At 51.5% G+C, this 19494-nt stretch overlaps 1 protein-coding gene across 1 annotated transcript in view; it reads left to right on the forward strand.

Moving 5' to 3' along the window:
- The window catches only part of LOC136966421 (nck-associated protein 5-like), a gene marked incomplete at its 3' end in the record, with an annotated part of 78091 nt that extends 59440 nt beyond the window's left edge, over nucleotides 1–18651 (forward strand). The window contains exons 8-15 of the mRNA XM_067260926.1: nucleotides 956–994; nucleotides 1179–1298; nucleotides 6443–6541; nucleotides 7362–7538; nucleotides 8821–11951; nucleotides 12569–12677; nucleotides 13915–14002; nucleotides 18380–18651. Of these exons, the coding sequence (XP_067117027.1) occupies nucleotides 956–994; nucleotides 1179–1298; nucleotides 6443–6541; nucleotides 7362–7538; nucleotides 8821–11951; nucleotides 12569–12677; nucleotides 13915–14002; nucleotides 18380–18651 (4035 nt within the window). The remainder of the gene's footprint in view (nucleotides 1–955; nucleotides 995–1178; nucleotides 1299–6442; nucleotides 6542–7361; nucleotides 7539–8820; nucleotides 11952–12568; nucleotides 12678–13914; nucleotides 14003–18379) is intronic.
- Nucleotides 18652–19494: the final 843 nt, after the last annotated feature.

Raw genomic sequence — 19494 nt, forward strand, 5'->3', positions numbered from 1 at the left:
CCTGTCGATGGATTCTGTGGTCTAAACTCTGCTAGTGTGAAGCGCTCTGAGACCAGAGCCCAATCACAACAAAGCTTTACCCTGCCTCCTCTTCTCCTCTCCTCTCCTTTCCTCATCTTCTCTCCTCTCCTCTCCTCTTCTGCTCCTCCTCTCCTATCTTCCCTTCTCTCCTCCTCCTCATCTCATCTCTCCTCTCTCCTCCTCTCTCTGAGACAATGTAACACCCCGTATATCTGTGTGGTTTGATCTGTCTGCTGCGACAGCCCCTGCCTCCCCTGCCTCCTCTCCTCCTCCCTTTACCCTGCCTCCCCTGCCGCCCCTGCCTCCCCTGCCTCCCCTGCCTCCTCCTTTTACCCTGCCTCCCCTGCCTCCTCTCCTCCTCCTTTTACCCTGCCTCCCCTGCCTCCTCTCCTCCTCCCTTTACCCTGCCTCCTCTCCTCCTCCTTTTACCCTGCCTCCCCTGCCTCCTCTCCTCCTCCCTTTACCCTGCCTCCTCTCCTCCTCCCTTTACCCTGCCTCCCCTGCCTCCTCCCTTTACCCTGCCTCCCCTGCCTCCTCCCTTTACCCTGCCTCCCCTGCCTCCTCCCTTTACCCTGCCTCCCCTGCCTCCTCCCTTTACCCTGCCTCCCCTGCCTCTGGGTCTATTAGGATTCTCTCCTCTGAAGGCAGAGCGTCTCAGCTGTATCGTAACCGTGGTTACATCCGTGGTGTTCACTAAAGCCTGTAATCATCACAGATGTGGAGGAACTTAGAAAGTGTCTCGTCAGCAGGGGTGAGGGTGCAGGGCCGGGCTGTATGGGCCGGGTCAAACTGGGCCCTCTGCTCTATGACCCAGAGCAACTCGCTCCTCGCTCAATACCTCACTATATCTCATGGTTATATCTCCTTCTCTCCCTCCCTCCTTCTCTCTCTCCCCTTCCCTCCCTCCCTCCCTCCCTCCCTCCCTCTCTTTCAGGTTGCCAATCAAGTCGTACAAGCACTCCTCACTCAGAAGGTTTGTCTCTCAATGTACTCTTTATTTCTATAGCAACCAGTTTAGCAGCTCTTCTAAAATAGACCACATTTAGAGAGAGTCTTCCTGCTCTTAGAGCATCTCTGAACCCTGCCTCAATTTGCTGTTGTTGCCTCAACCTAATATGCTTGTGTTTGTGTGTTTGGGGTGTGTGTGTGTCCTGCAGGACCTGCGAGAGGAGTGTATCAGGCTGAGGACCAGAGTGTTTGACCTGGAGCAGCACAACCACAGTGTGAGCGTCCTGTTCAAGCACCGAGCCAGACCCAGCTCAGAGCTGCTGCTGCAGGTACACACACACACACACACTCACACACTCTCACACACACACACACACACACACACTCACACTCTCACACAAACACACACACTCACACAAACACATACACACATACACACACACTCTCACTCACACACTCTCTCACACACACACTCACTCTCACACACACACACTCCATATCCCCATGTCCCTGAATAAACCATGTTATCGACATGATAGGAAATCCCGATGCATCTCATTTGAATCCTCCTTCACAATATATATTTTAGAAAACGATGTGCTCTTGCTTGTTCTAGCAAAGAGAAGTGTGTTAAGTATGTGAATGCAGAATGTGGGCTGGAGGGCTGGAGGGCTGGAGGACAGGAGGGCTGGAGGACAGGAGGGCTGGAGGGTTGGAGGACTGGAGGACAGGAGGATAGGAGGGCTGGAGGATAGGAGGATAGGAGGGCTGGAGGATAGGAGGGCTGGAGGACAGGAGGGCTGGAGGACTGGAGGGCTGGAGGGCTAGAGGGCTGGAGGGCTGGAGGACAGGAGGGCTGGAGGGCTGGAGGGCTGGAGGACAGGAGGGCTGGAGGGCTAGAGGGCTGGAGGGCTGGAGGACAGGAGGGCGGGAGGGCTGGAGGGCTGGAGGGCTGGAGGACAGGAGGGCTGGAGGACAGGAGGGCTGGAGGACAGGAGGACAGGAGGGCTAGAGGACTGGAGGACTGGAGCATCTACACAGCAGCAGCAAGACCTGGTGCTCCTCCAGGGTGCAGCCGGGGAGCGAGGAGCTGTGAGGAGGCGTAAAAGACAAGTTTTGAACTAGAAGTATGAAGCGCTTTGTGTTAGAACCACGTGCGAAATCAAGGGGGAAAATTATCGAAGTGTGTTTAAATAGTATGTGCGGTGATGAGGGGGGCTCACGGTGGTCGACTTCTGAGTACTCCCTCACAAGGCATTAATGTAGCGAGGGCTGCTGTTGTCACGGTTACGGGTTTAGTCAATAAGATACAAAGTGTGTTTCTATCGCAGGCTTACTCTGAGAAAGTAAAAAGAGGATAATATTCCAGTCACAGAAGAGTTCTATACTGAGGAGAAGAGGGGGGAGGGGAGGAAGGGAGAGGGAGGATAGATCTGGGTAATTGAAAATAATGTTAGGAATTAATGAGCTTCAACGTTTTTTCAACTATTGTGCAGAATTGTTTAGCAAAATGATTAGCACTAGCTTTATGATTAGCGCTAGCTTTATGATTAGCGCTAGCTTTATGATTAGCGCTAGCTTTATGATTAGCGCTAGCTTTATGATTAGCGCTAGCTTTATGATTAGCGCTAGCTTTATGATTAGCACTAGCTTTATGATTAGCGCTAGCTTTTCTCATCCACTGGAGCGTGTTCTCTCATTCACCATTTCTGTAGATCCTTCCCAACCAAAAACGTCCATGAAATGATAATCAGTTGCTATAAACGACCAGTTATTGTTATTTTGATGTACTCATAAAGTGCGAGGTGTGTGGGTAATTCCATCTGGGGATTTTCCGGTGTGTTCACACACACTAATTAAACACTAATGGCCCCCGCGGGGCCGCACGAGTTTCCCTGAAAGACAGGAAACATCTCTAGACTATGGAGATAGTGGTTAGCGTACCTAGTTGTAGAGAAGCATATTTTAGCCATAAAACTTGTGATCTGCAGTCAAAGGCTCTCATGCTGAGCTAAACCTCTCTGTTCAGCTGACAGACCCTACTGCAACACTTGATTTAGCATGGGATCACTTTGGTTTAGTCAGTCCAAGCCCTGCTCCCATAGTAACTGTGCACATGCGTGTGTGTGTGTGCGCGTGTGTGCATGAGCATGTGTGTGTATGAGAGAGTGTCTTTGCCCTTGGTCTGTGTGACCCTGTCAGGTACAGTGAGGCAGTGTGCCCTTTCATCGTCCAGCCCCACCCCCAGCCCCGCCCCCAGCCCTGCCCCCAGCCCCGCCCCCCAGACAGGCCCCTGTGACTCTATTGACTGAATGCTTGATGAGGTGTGCTGAGGAGGTGAAATCCTGCACCCCAGATAAGATCTTCCTCCAGGGCAGCAGCCTGGGGCTCTGGGACCACGACGGCACTGCAGCACATGGCCTGCTGGGATGACTTCATAGCAGGATAGAAAACCTTCTGCAGTTCAAACTCTAATAAGCTAGCTACCTGGATCAGTGATGTCGTTTTTACTGCCCTGGAGGCTACACACCTTGTGCTTAGTGTCTACTTCCTGTGTTGGGGGTCTACTTCCTGTGTTGGGGGTCTACTTCCTGTGTTGGGGGTCTACTTCTTGTGTAGACCCCCAACCCCAGAGTTGTTTAAGGCAAGGCTGTTAGAGGCAGAGCTGGTAGAGGCAGGGCTGGTAGAGGGTTAGGGGTTGTTGGGGGTCTACTTCCTGTGTTGGGGGACTACTTCCTGTGTTGGGGTATACTTCCTGTGTTGGGGGTCTGTTTCATAACTGCAACATGTTTCTTCAAGGGAACTGTGTTCTTCGTGTTTGTTTGCTCCTGTCATCTTCGTCTTCTGTTGTTCTTTACTGCGTGGAGGAGATGATAGGACAGGATTACTTTTGAACATGTTTTCTTAGACATGTTTCAGACCTCTGTCTGAAAGCTTACAGATTCGATGTTCCTGTCATTCACAAAGTTCACAGAATAGAAAAGCACGATATTGCACATCAGCATCGATCTCAGCTGCTCCGGACCGCATCAACGGCACCACAGGACTCCAGCTCCATGACCTCTAAGGCTCATTTCCACAAATTATAAAATGGTGTCTGAGCTGTAGTCTGCATTATCATGGCTGGCTGGCTGGCTGACGTTTTCAGCATCTGTATTTGAATAATGAGTGTATAATGCTGAACGGCATCTTCAAAGAACTTAAGAATAAAGATTATTCATGTAACACCGATGAACATTTCCCAAAGCTATGATTAAGAAACGGCTTTAAACGCATCTCTTTTAATTAAAAGAACTAAGTACATTATTAATCCTCTATTAGAAAACTATTACTCACATCAATATGTTTCCACGGCACCAGCATCCAGGCAACAAAGGCACAGTTTTCCTGAGCATGTGAGACAGACAAAGGGGAGGAATTATTTGAAGTATGGCATCTACTTCTAGAGACTTCCCACTGAGTTTAGCCTGAAGCTTCTCTCCCTGTCTTTTAGCTTGTTAGCTTGTTCTCCTCACAGGCTGTTTAGAAGGTCACCTCGTTACTCCTGTCAATCAACAACAAACAGGAAACACAACTGTGCTTTCAGAGATGACCCATCAGCTGGTATCTGTAGGGACGGCTGTCCTAATGGCAGAGATGTGAGGCTTGTCCTTGGGCTGGTAGAGGCAGGGCTGGTAGAGACAGGGCTATTAGAGCCAGGGCTGGTAGAGGCAGGGCTGGTAGAGGCAGGGCTGGTAGAGGCAGAGCTGGTAGAGGCAGGGCTGGTAGAGGCAGAGCTGGTAGAGGCAGGGCTGGTAGAGGCAGAGCTGGTAGAGGCAGGGCTGGTAGAGGCAGGGCTGGTAGAGGCAGGGCTGGTAGAGGCAGGGTGGCAGCAGAGCAGGAGAAGACCTCGCTGTTTAAGGACTTTTGTAAGCAGCAAGATGAGAGAAACAAAAACTGAAAGAATTAGGCTGAATCATGTTTTCAGTCTGAAAGTGACTGATTTAGTTATTTATTTAAGTGTTGTTCGTGATTTTCTTTAAATAAATAAATAAATGTGAAGGTTAATTTCCAGCAGGAAACAGAGTGAGCAGCAAAGACAAGCTCTGTCATGAAGGCAGATAATCAGACGAATAGAGGAACAGAAATAGAATACGGAAGTATACTACTAATAATATACTAATAATACTATACTAATAATAGTTAAATGAGCTTTAAAGTTTCTGTCCTTCATAGGGGATGTGGCTTATATGAAGAGCTCTGTCGCGGCACATCTGCAGTTAAACACATCGGACGTCTGGGAAAAGATCTGTAATTAGGTTGGAGATTAATATGTGGAAATGTATTTGGTTTTGCATCCTTCCCCAGTGCACAAGTAGTAAAGAAAAGAATGGATCGCAAAATACTGTTTGAGAATGAATAAGAAATCAAAGGACTCCCTCGTTCCCTGATGCAATTATTTCCCATCACATTCATTACTTCTAACAGATGACATTAATGACTGTGAGTTAAGACTGTTGAAGACTGTCCGAGCTGGATCAGGGGAGGGAAGCACGGGGGCAACTCTAGAATAGAACAGGGCATGTTCTAACTCTACAATAGAACAGGGCATGTTCTAACTCTAGAATAGAACAGGGCATGTTCTAACTCTAGAATAGAACAGGGCATGTTCTAACTCTAGAATAGAACAGGGCATGTTCTAACTCTAGAATAGAACAGGGCATGTTCTAACTCTAGAATAGAACAGGGCATGTTCTAACTCTAAAAGAGAACAGGACACTGGTGGATTTGTGGCTTTCACTCACTACAGTTTCTGGTGTTCTGCTTGTTTTAAGGTCTTTATAGGTCATCTTTAAGTTTTTATCGTTTTTCATTAATAATATATTTTTTTAAATATAGTGACGACTTTGATTGTGGTTTAAATTGCAGTGAAAAGAGCAGACTGACTCACATTATAGCCACACTGCAACATGAAATCCTGTGCTGCTGTCTATCCAGACTGTCTCTACCCAGACTGTCTCTACCCAGACTGTCTCTACCCAGACTGTCTCTATCCAGACTGTCTCTACCCAGACTGTCTCTATCCAGACTGTCTCTACCCAGACTGTCTCTACCCAGACTGTCTCTACCCAGACTGTCTCTATCCAGACTCTCTCTCCCCAGACTGTCTCTACCCAGACTGTCTCTACCCAGACTGTCTCTACCCAGACTGTCTCTATCCAGACTGTCTCTATCCAGACTGTCTCTATCCAGACTGTCTCTACCCAGACTGTCTCTATCCAGACTGTCTCAATCCAGACTGTCTCTACCCAGACTGTCTCTACCCAGACTGTCTCTATCCAGACTGTCTCTACCCAGACTGTCTCTATCCAGACTGTCTCTACCCAGACTGTCTCCGTCTAGTTTAGTATCTCTCCCCTGTTCATCCTAGTTCCCCATGCTGCAGAGACCTTCACGTGTGTCAATTCACAGATTGTCTTTGTTGTGCTTTCAGAAACTCCACTCTGGGATCGTGTCGGCGTCCGACCTGAAGCTGGAGCCGGAGAAAATCCCAAGCTTCCTGTTTTCCAGGAAGTCTGAGCCTGCGACGCACGTAAGAGCAGGAACACTGTTATCATCCTCCCTCTGTACCAACTGTTCAGGTACTGCCACTGACATGGAGGCCCCAGAGAAATCATTATAGGGGATTAAAATACCCACCAACTATTTGGAGATTTGACCTGCTGCACTAGGCAAGAGGAGCTGGCAGTATCACTTTGTCCTAAGAGAAATAAACCCCTGTCATATTACCAGAAACCATCGATTGAAACTCGTTCCCAGTAAAAATGAGTCCATATGACAGTGTAGTACATTAGTCATCTTATATATTATGCATAAAGGTCTGAAAAATGAAAGCCATTCTTTAGCCTTTTACAGCACAAGGGCCAGAGTGGATAACTGTTCATGCGTTCCACGAAGGTTACCGTAAAAAGCAGAACGAGATGGACGTTCTGTCTGTCTTTTCATATTTGGAGCTTCCAGGCAATATAATGTGTTTAGATGAAGCAGAAACAAAAATTAATTGATTTAGTTACAGCTTTGTTGCAAGGTAATGCTCAAACATAGAAGAAAAACAATATATTTGAATGCTGCATGTATCCTATTGGTTCTGACTAATTATTGTGGTGTGTCTGGATGCATGAAAACATCTGTTGGTGAGATTGCTCACAAAGCTACGGTCCAATATCAGGCTTAAATCTGAAGCCTTTCTGCTACGTTTCAGGAATACTGTATTAGTAACACCAGCTGAGCACAGAGTACCTGTCTGTGATATGGACACGCATGTGCAGCTCTGCTTAATATCACACAAGTCCCAAACTGGGACCTGCCCTGTCTGTTCCCAGTCTAACCCATCTCCTCTGTCCTTGTGACAGGAAGTGCAGCAGGGCGCGAAGGCGGGACTTCCTGTGTGTACGTGTGCGAGCCAGCTGACTGTGTCGGCATGTTCCCCTCGAAGCTGCAGCAGCAGCGAGTTGTCTCTCTCCAGCACCTGCAGCGAATACTCCAGCACCTCCTACACGTCGACCGCCCCACGCGCCTCAGACAGACTGGTACGCACAGCCTGCACACAGCCTGCACACAGCCAGCACACAGCCTGCACACAGCCTGCACACAGCCAGCACACAGCCAGCACACAGCCTGCACACAGCCAGCACACAGCCAGCACACAGCCAGCACACAGCCTGCACACAGCCAGCACACAGCCTGCACACAGCCTGCACACAGCCAGCACACAGCCTGCACACAGCCAGCACACAGCCTGCACACAGCCAGCACACAGCCAGCACACAGCCAGCACACAGCCAGCACACAGCCTGCACACAGCCAGCACACAGCCTGCACACAGCCTGCACACAGCCAGCACACAGCCTGCACACAGCCAGCACACAGCCAGCACACAGCCTGCACACAGCCAGCACACAGCCAGCACACAGCCAGCACACAGCCAGCACACAGCCTGCACACAGCCAGCACACAGCCTGCACACAGCCTGCACACAGCCAGCACACAGCCTGCACACAGCCAGCACACAGCCAGCACACAGCCAGCACACAGCCTGCACACAGCCAGCACACAGCCTGCACACAGCCAGCACACAGCCTGCACACAGCCAGCACACAGCCTGCACACAGCCTGCACACAGCCAGCACACAGCCAGCACACAGCCTGCACACAGCCAGCACACAGCCTGCACACAGCCAGCACACAGCCTGCACACAGCCAGCACACAGCCAGCACACAGCCAGCACACAGCCAGCACACAGCCTGCACACAGCCTGCACACAGCCTGCACACAGCCAGCACACAGCACACGCGCACATGCTTCATAGAGGGGGGGGGGGGGGGGGGAGGCAGTGATTGTGCCCCCTTGGTGGTGCCACTGCCACCAGCTCTAACTCCCTCTTACACTTCAAATACTTTTTTTCATTACAATCAAACATACCAAGTAGTGCATGTAGAAAGACCAGCAGAAGAGGGTTGGTCTGTATCTGGGTGCTCATCAGGACTCACAGACTTGTTTAAATGACAGGTTGTGATTGGCCTGTATCGGTGGTCTGGAGCAAAACAAGTCCTGAATTAGACACATTCAGATGGAATTGCTCAAAGATTTGACAATACAATATACAATCAAATAATCAATATTGGGTCTTGCAGCGTTTACCTGTCTCCATCAAGCATTTTCACACAAACCCCCTGTAGCCTAATTACGTGACAGGCTGCAACAGCTTTTCAGTTTCCTCCCATCTCTCTCAGCCGAAGAAAAGTGTGTCTCTCCCACACTCCTTCAGCTCAGCTTCATTAAGGTGTGTGTGTGTTCCCTGTCTCCTGCAGTCTTCTCTCACCTGGGAGAAGAGGCTGAGTGTGTGCTCGTCGGCCCCCGGCAGCGAGGGCCCTCCCCTGGGGGAGCTGCTCCCCTCTGGCAGGAAGGAGAGATGCATCCTGGATGGTCTGAGGCAGCTACAGAGACCCTCCTCCTCCTGCAAGGCCTCCATGTCGGGCGACAAGGACTGCATGAACTCCAACGAGGGCATCTACTCTCTGGGGGTGAAGGGCGGGGGCAGGGGGGTGTCTAGGCTGGCCTCCCCGGGGGTCAGGAAGTTTTCGTACGACTCCGACGACGCGGACGACGAGTCGCCTCGCGTGGGCGGGGGAGCGGGGGAGGAGGGCCGGAGGGACTGCAGGGGGCTCTCCCACAGCGTGTTGGACAGCCTGTGTAGCTGGGAAGGCCTGCTGGACGCCGAGGCAGCAGGGCGGAGCAGCGACGAGCCTCCGCCTCCCTACAGCTCCAGGGAACACCCCCAGGAGCTCATGAGCTTCATCAACAGCTTCCTGTCTGGCGGCCGCACCTCCGCCCTGCTCAGCCCTGCCCTGCTGGAGGTCTGCCCCATCAACCCCGACCTCTCCCTCCACCTCTCGGACACCGACATTGAGGACCTGCCGCTGGAAGACGGCGACTACCGGCCGACCCCCAGGGGGTACAGGGGAGCCCGGCTTCTGGGAGCCCCTTGCCTGAGGAGGGAACAGGGCAGGGCTCAGTCTGCGGACAGCAGGCCCCGGCCCTTTAGCCTCAGCAAGGACTACCAGGTGCCCAAGAGCGCCCAGTCAGAAGAGAGTCTCCTGGCCATGTTCGACACGGACGGGAGATTCATCGAGCTGAGTGCTCAGCATGGGGCCGGGTGTGGGGGCGGAGCTCCTGGGAGGGCTGTGGCTGGGTACCTGGCCCCCAAGCAAGCAGGAGGAGGCTCCAGGAATTACAACCTAATGGAGGCTCCAGAGAGGCCGTCCGAGGATCAGACCCAGCCCAGCAGAGGCAGCAGTACCAGGGGGGAAGGTGCAGAGAGGAGACTCCTACAGCCCCAGAGCTCTCGGTCCAACAAGGGTCTCTCTGTGCCTCCCATGACCCAGGGCTCTGGCTGCATGGCCAGCAGCTCTAAGATCCCCAGCCGGGGGACGCCGTCTCCTCTGAAGGTGTCCAGGGGCTCCTCCACGGACCCCCCCTCGGGGCCCCCGTCTCAGACGTCCCCCTCGTCTCCTCCAGTGAAGATGTCCCGCTTCATCAAGGCCGCCTGCTCTCAGAGCCCCAGGGCAGTGAGCTCCAAACTCCCCAGCAGGGCTCCCTGCGTGTCCCCCAGCTCCCCCCACCCCCCCTGCAGGCTGCTGGACCACAGGGAGCCCCCCACCAGAGACAGCCAAGCCGACCTCAGGTCTCCCTCGCCACCCCCTCCCCCCGGTCGCACTTCTTCCTTGCTCATCCGACCGAACGATGGTGCCCAACCCCCCACACTCACCCCTGTGAGGGGGCCGCCCCCCAGCTACCACCCCCCACCTGTACCAAATCTGCAACACACGTCCCCCTGCAAGCCCCAGGACAGTGTGGACCTGGACGCGGGGTACGGGACAGCAGTCGCACCTCAGAGGTTGTCTGGTAAAGCCAGCCAGCAGTCCCCTGTGATGAGGGCTGGAGCTGAACATCACGTGGGAAGATGTAAAGGCACTTCTAAACGCACCCCCTCCAAGCTCCACCTCTCCTCCGCGGCCTCAGGGGGCGTGCCAGACCGTCCTGACACCAACACCAACTCTAGAAGCCCCAAAAAGCCTTCCAGCGTCCCAGCAGATTCCCCGCTGCACGGCACCTTTAAGAAGGTGTCCGCTAATGAAATGGCTTGTCCTCCTTGTTACAAGGTGTCCAGCAGCCACCCTCCGTGCCACTCAGAGCGTCAGGACGCTGTGTCCCCATGTCCCCAGGCAGGGGCGAGCCCCACCAGGACAGGACCTCCCAACCTCCATGAGAAGAACTCCAAAACACGCATCCCCTCGGGGTTTAAAGCCTTCGTGAGGTCGCCCCCCTCTCACAGGACCGGCCCCTCGCTCCCAGGCAAGCAGGAGAAGGACCACCTCAATGCCGTCTCCAGAGAGACGTCGAACGCCTCCACTCAGTGTGACCCTCCGCCCCTCAGCGCCGCCCCTCCCGGGATTCCCCTGGTACAGGCGGGGGGAGGTCACAAGGCGGTACGAGACCTCTTTAAGAGATCCACCTCCGTCACCACTAAGCCCCATCTCAAGCCGGCTCTGGGGATGACTGGTGCCAAGGCTCGCAGCCAGAGTTTCAGCACCAGCTGCATGGAGAGGACCAGCGTGAGCACCACCCGAACACAGATCATCACCAACTCTGGCGAGAGGGGGAACTCGCTAACGAGACAGAGCTTGTTAGTGGACGGCCTGCCAGGGAGGGCCTCGGGGGAGGGGGCGCCAAGCTGCCCAGGGAAACGGCTGAGTCATCATGGGGGCGTGTTCACCAGCCATCAGGAAACAGAGGACCTTCTCAAGTTCTGTTCCCCAGGTGAGAGCGGCTCCAAGGAGGGCCGTTGTTTGGCCCCGGTGGATCAGATGGGTCTGAAGGGCTCCAGGAGGCCAGCCGGAGAGGCTTCCCAGCCCTGCCCCCCCCGCCCCTCAGAGGCCCCGGCCGGCAGAGCCAGGAGCGAGCCGCCCGGCCCGTCCCAGACCAGCCCCCCAAGCCGGCTGGAGGAGCAGGGAAGCCCACCCGGCTGCACCATCGAGGAGAAGGTGATGCTGGGCATCCAGGAGAACGTGCAGAAGGGACAAGGTCAGGAGAAGACCCTGCCCTCCGAACCCCGGCAGAAGACCGGCCCCTCCCTGGCCAACTGGTTCGGCCTCCGCAGGGCCAAGCCGCCGGCCCCCGACGCCACGTCTGACGGCAGGAAGGAAGTGAAGAAGGGAGCTGTGCTGGCAGGCAGGCAGATCAAGACCCACAAGAAGGACAAGAGGAGGAAGGCAGACGGCCCATGCAAGGACAGTCAAGATCAGATGCTGTGTGAGAACAGCAACAAGCTCAGCTCAATAATGGATCACTGTAACCTCCAGATGGGACAGATAGCCAATCAGATCCAGTGTTCGACCGTGTACATCGGAAAAGATCAGTTCATGAAGGATCTTCTGGGAAGGTTGGTATGACAACAATCTCATTTTATCGATTCATCAATTAAATTATTGATGTGTGGTTTCATCATTAAACTATTATGTTATATTATATTTGAGTAATAATAAACTACTTAAAGTAGCTCTTCAATTAAAATGAGTCTGGATTCGAACGCTCAAGTTTAAACCCCACAAGTGGAAAGTACACAGAGATGCGTGTTCTGAGAAAAGCACAATAAACAGAATCCAGTCTGTCTGCGTAATGTTTCACCCTGAGAGCGTTCCCCACTCCAGTCCCAGAACCCAGCCCCTCCGTCACCCTGGAGCTGTCATCTGGAAAACAACAGTCACGCTCCACATCTACCACTAATATGATACACTTGCTCAAATCGCAACTGACAGATTTTATCAAGAGCGGCTGCAAACATTTATCACTCAGTGAGTCTGCAGTCAGACAGAAAGAGAGAGAGGCTGAGGTGCTTCCAGAGCAGTGCAGGGGGTGTGGGTGTTGGTGGTGATGGAGGTGTTGATGGAGGCCGGTGCAATTTATCTGTTGGATCACAATCCACCTGCACAACGGCCTCTCTGGTGGAGGAGTTCAGATGAGCGAGAGCACCAATCACATGGGGTTTCTTTCTTGCAGGAGTGTGGGGGTGAAGGGCGACTCTCAGACCATATCTCCGCCTGGAATCTCCATTCCCAAGAAACACTGCAGGGAAATGAGAGATGTGGAGATCTGCACAGATAGCACCGTGAGTGAGATCGCCCCTTTAATAAAACGATGCACCCTTCAGGATCCATTTGTTATGTTCCAGGATATTACATCTATCTCTATCTCTCGCTCGCTTGCTCTTCCTTGCTAAATCTCTTTCTCTATCTGACTCTCTCTCTCTGCATTACTTCCTCTCTACCTCTGTCTCTACCTCTGTCTCTTTCAATCGCTCACTTTCTTTTGCACTTTCTCTCAGACCTTATACCTCTGTCACTCTGTCGTATCCCACCCCCCAAAAACCCAATCATGCAGTTTCCCAAACATTTATTTTGAATCAATGAAGCATAGTGTGACTGTTCTGTAGAACGTACTGTAAATGCTGGGTGTTGAAGAGGTGTGCTGTGTCATGCCAGTACAGCAACAGAGTTAGAGGAGGGTGGAGGTGAAGGGTAGAGAGGGAGAGAGGAGAGTGTGAGACAGAGAGAGACAGAGAGAGAGAGAGAGAGACAGAGAGAGAGACAGACAGACAGAGAGAGAGAGATAGAGAGAGAGAGAGAGAGAGAGAGGAGAGGGAGAGTGGGAGAGATAGTCTGACTGCAGTATGCAGGAAATTCAATCCAGCTGATGGGGACTATTGATAACGTGGAGGAACTTCTTATCAGAGACACTCAATTGAACAAAGGCTCATTTAATACTCTCTCTGAAGCCTCTCTCTGCTTCCTGCCAACACAGAAACACAGAGAGAGAGGAGTGGGTTTCTGACCCCCGCTAACTCCTGCCCACAACACCTCCACACAGCAGCTTAGGAAAAAAAGCCTGTGGATGAACTAAATACTCAGTTGTGTTTTGTGCTGTGAAGGGAATGCTGGGAAAGGGGTATGTGTGTGGCAGGGCCGGGGTGGTGTGTGTGGCAGGGCCGGGGTGGTGTGCCACTTCAGTTCTCAGTTGAAGGTTAATTGTGTTTCTCACACACGGTTTACTTATTGCAGCTTAGTCTTTACTTATGTAAGGAATAGACTTGTTCATCGAGCCTAAACTACTCCTTTCTTTTCCTAATGACAGTGTATGTTGTGTTACAGGTTACCATGGTGACAGTGTATGTTATGTTACAGGTTACCATGGTGACACTGTATGTTGTGTTACAGGTTACCATGGTGACAGTGTATGTTGTGTTACAGGTTACCATGGTGACAGTGTATGTTGTGTTACAGGTTACCAAGGTGACAGTGTATGTTGTGTTAAAGGTTACCATGGTGACAGTGTATGTTGTGTTACAGGCGATCATAGTGAAACAGAAGATTAATCTAAGAGGGAACAACCAGGAGGATTCTATCCCAGAAGCCACTTGTCAAGATCACATGATCGGTAGGTTCCTCTGATTGAATGTGTTGTTATTGTGCTGTAATGTTGCGCTCTACTTTAAGAGACCAAGGGGGTATTCCAGAAAGCTGGTTTGCGACATAACCGGCTAAGTTAACTCTCCAGCTGACACACAATGTTGCAGCAATTTACTGGCAATGTTGCTACAACGCTGGCTGTCATATGAGGAGTTAACTTACCCGGGTTTGTCACATAACCTGCTTTCTGGAATACCCCCCAAGCCTCACAAATGTGTTTCCTGTAACAAACAACAGTGTATCTGTCAGGGACATGAACAGATCTCCAAAACTCCAGAACACAGAGATGAGGGTGTGGAAGACCCTCGGAATACTAAATGAGCATTCAGCTGCAGATACCATCTGGAGATCACTACCACTGCAGTGTGACAGATCACTACCACTGCTGTATGTCAGATCACTACCACTGCTGTGTGTCAGATCACTACCACTGCTGTGTGTCAGATCACTACCACTGCTGTGTGTCAGATCACTACCACTGCAGTGTGTCAGATCACTACCACTGCTGTGTGTCAGATCACTACCACTGCAGTGTGTCAGATCACTACCACTGCTGTGTGTCAGATCACTACCACTGCAGTGTGTCAGATCACTACCACTGCTGTGTGTCAGATCACTACCACTGCAGTGTGTCAGATCACTACCACTGCAGGCCCTGTGTGTCTCCATGTGGAGACTGACCAGGGGTGTAGCCAGGACATTATTTCTTGGGGGGCCAGCTATGGCCAGTCTTTTATTTGGGGTGGCACTTGTTTGTCAAAAACTACTATTTTAAAACTCACACACTGCATCACAGCAGAAGTTTTCTAATGGTATCTAGTGGTTAGCTGTTAGTCTCCATTGAAGCGCTGTCAGAATGCAGGTACGTTGGTTTGCGTCTTGCACTGTTGATGGGGGCGTGGCCCAACATGTTGCGAATATGGGGCTTGTAGCGTAAGTGACAAATGACAATATAAGACGACTTTATAAAAAAAATATTAATGCATTTTTTCAGCTTTATACCGTTTCTGTTCAGGACGGTTTAAAAAAATAAAAATAAAAAAACTTGTTTTTGTGAGGTTGGGGGGGCCGGCAGGGTGGCCATTCTCTGACCAATGGTGGCCGTGGCCCCCCCTGGCCACCACGTGGCTACGCCCCTGAGACTGACCCCTCAGACATTGCGTCTCCATGTGGATACTGACGTCTCTGTGAGCAGCCCTGAGGGGACGCTCCCTCCGTGTCCTTCAGAGAGACCAGCCTGGTGTTCAGGTCCATTAGTGAGTCTTGTTCTGGAATAATCTGTTATTTTAACATGGAGCGATTTTCCTGAAAGCATGAAAATTTGCTTGATTCAACTTAGTACTATGTAATGGAAGCAAGCCAAAAATAGAGTCCTTAATTGTTTTTTGTACTCTGAATTAACAGAATGGTGTTTCTAATTCTGCAGAATGGTGTTTCTAACTCTGCCAGCTCAGCACATCTATCAGACTATGAAATAAGTGTCGCCTACAGATTCTGCTGTGTCCGGTTACAACATAGCTCTTAAATCACGTCTTAGGATGTAGAAATAACTTTTTCGCACTTCTAATGCAACCCTGGTCAAAAGTCTGCAGTGATGTCTTCTGAAGTATGCAGTATTTGTAACATGCAACATGCAAAAGCAATGACATGTGTTCTGACATGTTTGGATTACTCATAAGTTAGTCATGCATGACTCATGTGTTTACAAGTCAGTACCAGGTTGTCTATTTGACACCAGCCTCTCCTCAATCTTCGACTCCTTCAGGTTTAATATGCAGCCGGCTGGTGTCTGAGGAAATATGATTCAATTCAGGCAAGGCTTTCTTATGTATTGGTACAGTTGTAGAGTCTGGGCCATCTTTAAACAACCACATTAACAAATCTATTTATACTGAACATTTCTGTGATGTATCTCTCTCTCTCTCTCTCTCTCTCTCTCTCTCTCTCTCTCTCTCTCTCTCTTCTCTCTTTGTCTCTGTCTCTCTGTCTGTCTCTCTCTCTTTGTCTCTGTCTGTCTCTCTCTCTCTCTCTTTCTATATTTCTATCTCTCCTTCCTGGAATCAACATTCAGGATAGTAAGTGTCTCTCTCTCTCTGCATGTAGGTTAACAGGAACATAACAAGCCATCTGTCACAAGACGCTTGTTGCACATCAGCTCCAATACCCTCCTCATCACCAGCTCACTATCACTATCACCAGATAGCTGCCATCACTATCACCAGCTGTACCACTGTACACCAGAGGAGCCCTCTCTCAGGTCACCAGAATCCATCACAAGGTCACTGGACCTTGTTTGGATACAATGAGAATTACATACAAAACTGCCCGTGGGTGCAGATTTAGCAGGATCCCCTGGAAATGGTTTTATTACTGTAATTGTACGGCGTATCTCAGAGCCACAGTGCAACACTCCTGATAAAGTGCCTGTAATTATGCAGAGATGAATCAGCAAGTTGGCTTCCTTGGTGGCTTCGTGGGCACAGTACCATGTGGGTTTTGGCCCTGAAACCAACTGTGTCTGGAAGCCATGAACAACACCTCTAGCTTGGCTGCTGCTCTGACTCTGTATTGTCAGACTGCTGTCCTGCTGATATCTGCTGAGGTTTGATGTGGAGAGATTTCTGGAGGCTACATTTACATTTAGTCATTTAGCAGACGCTGTTATCCAGAGCGACTTACAGTAAGTACAGGGACATTCCCCCGAGGCAAGTTGGGTGAAGTGCCTTGCCCAAGGACACAACGTCAGTTGGCATGACCGGGAATCGAACTGGCAACCTTCGGATTACTAGCCCGACTCCCTCACCGCTCAGCCAACTGACTCCCCTAAAGGCTAATGCCAGGAGATAGTCTGTTATCCATGATTTGTTAGGAGGCTGGACTGGAGGTTGAAGATGTGAAGGCCGGTGTTTGTTGAAATGGAAGCATCTCTAACGAATGATGGTCCCTGTGTTGTCCATGAAAGTGAAGGGAGATCATAAACTACCACATGTTGTTACGGGAGGAGAACAATGGTCTTCCAGAATATCTAGAGGCTGAAAAGGATCCATCATTTCCAAGGGTAACTGTGGCCAGACTAGCTGTCTCTAACTCCTGCCTCCTAAAGGCTACATTCCTGCAGTGTAGTTGCAACAAGATACTGGATATTAATGTTAATGGATATTAACTTTTAAGATGACCTGTAGCAGTTTGAGATGGTGTACACACATTCTTAGTTTAGGTTATAAATTGAGCTTTTAATCCACATCAATATAACACTTGTTTTGTTTTTTAATTGTGTAATTACGTAAGTAGCACAGAGTATTTGGCAAACAACGTTCACGGTTGTGTGTGAGCATCTCTCACTAACCCTAACCCAACTCTCCATCTGCTTCTCTCCCTGCTCAGACTGGCAGCCTCACATGCTGCCCATGAGGGGAGAGGAGGAGGAGGATGAGAGGGGAAGGGAGGAGAGGGGAGGAGGAGGAGAGGGGAGGAGGAGGAGAGGGGAGGGGAGGAGGAGGATGAGAGGAGAGGGGAGGGGAGGAGGAGGAGGATGAGAGGAGAGGAGAGGGGAGGAGGAGGATGAGAGGAGAGGAGGAGGATGAGAGGAGAGGAGAGGGGAGGAGGAGGATGAGAGGAGGGTTAATCTTTGAGCACCACAAGTTGAGAGCCATTATATTTGAGAGAAGGCAGACATCTCTACAGCCAATATCTCCAAACCTCGAACACTGACACCAAAACACTCTAGATACATAAATATCACTAAAGTACATGTATTTATTAACTGTCCCTTTAATGCAACAAACTGTTGATCTAGGTTGCATAGGCATTGTGTGAATACATCGATATTTCGATCGAATTAGATTAGGTATACAAAGGAAGTAAGGACAGTGATATTTAACCATTCATCTCATTAGGTCCTATTCAAGCCATCCAAAGCACCTTTATTAGAGTAATCAAGTCTGAAAGCTCTGATAACAAAGACATGCCAACCACTTGTGTAAATTGTGTGAATGACACAATAGAAGACATCAGAATTCTTGAGGAAAAAATACCAGACTTCTAAGCCTGCATTTGTACTTGAGTGCTCCTAGATTCCCCAAACAATCCCCAAGTGCTCAACATGCTGAATGATCTTTCTGCTCTCCCTTGGTGTTGATCCTCCCAGATGCCCTCTTTACCCACAACCCCTTCCGCTGCATGTGAGTCCTTATACGGCCTGTCCCCAGTGTTCCTCCACTGTTCCTCTCCTCTTCCTCACGCGCATCTCTTCTTCCCTCCTCCTCCTCTCCTCCTCTCCCTCCTCCCCTCCTCCTCCTCCTCTCCTTCTCCACCTCTCCTCCTCCTCTTCTCCTCCTCCTCCCAGGCTCCAGCTCTCAGATGAGGACTCTGGACAGTGGGATTGGAACCTTCCCGCCGCCAGACTCCGCCTCGCGCCTGAATGGGCGGCACATCCCCCGGTCTGAATCCAGCCCAGGCAGGGTGGCAGGCCCTCCTAACCAGGCCCTCCCGGCCCCTGCCTCCGACCAGGACCTCCCTGACCCTGCGCTAATCCCTGTGTCCCTGGGCCCCTCCCAGTCTGCCCCCATTGTGGCCCCCCTGGGCCCCTTCCAGTCTGCCCCCATGGTGGCCCCCCGCCCCCCCATGGACGCCCAGAGCCGCCTCCCCAAACTGGCCTCCTCCGGTAAGTCTGTCAGCACAAAACCTGTCCGCGGCCCCTGTGGGCGGCCCCTGTGGGCGGCCCCTGTGGGCGGCCCCTGTGGGCGGCCCCTGTGGGCGGCCCCTGTGGGAGGCCCCTGTGGGCGGACCCTGTGGGCGGCCCCTGTGGGAGGCCCCTGTGGGCGGCCCCTGTGGGCGGCCCCTGTGGGCGGCCCCTGTGGGCGGCCCCTGTGGGCGGCCCCTGTGGGCGGCCCCTGTGGGCAGCCCCTGTGGGAGGCCCCTGTGGGCGGACCCTGTGGGCGGCCCCTGTGGGAGGCCCCTGTGGGCGGCCCCTGTGGGAGGCCCCTGTGGGCGGCCCCTGTGGGAGGCCCCTGTGGGCGGCCCCTGTGGGCGGCCCCTGTGGGCGGACCCTGTGGGCGGACCCAGACTCAATAGAATTTTAACCGAAGCCAAAATCAACATACTAATTTAGTCATGATCAGTTTTCATTGGTGCGTGATTTCGTGCTATAGCCTATATTATTTTCCTACTAGATGTGGTTTCTATCTTCCGTGTCCAATCCAAAGGTCCAATTCAGGAGCTGTAATAACTGTAATCACCATGACAACTCACTCACTCAACGTTTGTGCTGCAACCTCTGTCGGTCACGCAGGTTGTGTGTCTCATTCGCAACAACGCAGGCTAATCGATTTTGTACCTGTTTCTTCCTTAGCGAAAATCATGGCGTGACAAAACCCAACAAAAAGCGAAAAGTTGATTCCGTAAATCGCAAATTTCAGTGGGCTGACAAGTATGCATTTGTGTTGCCGGTGGGGAGCACAA

This window comes from Osmerus mordax, chromosome 22 (genome assembly GCF_038355195.1).
Source record: "Osmerus mordax isolate fOsmMor3 chromosome 22, fOsmMor3.pri, whole genome shotgun sequence".
Taxonomy (NCBI): domain Eukaryota; kingdom Metazoa; phylum Chordata; class Actinopteri; order Osmeriformes; family Osmeridae; genus Osmerus; species Osmerus mordax.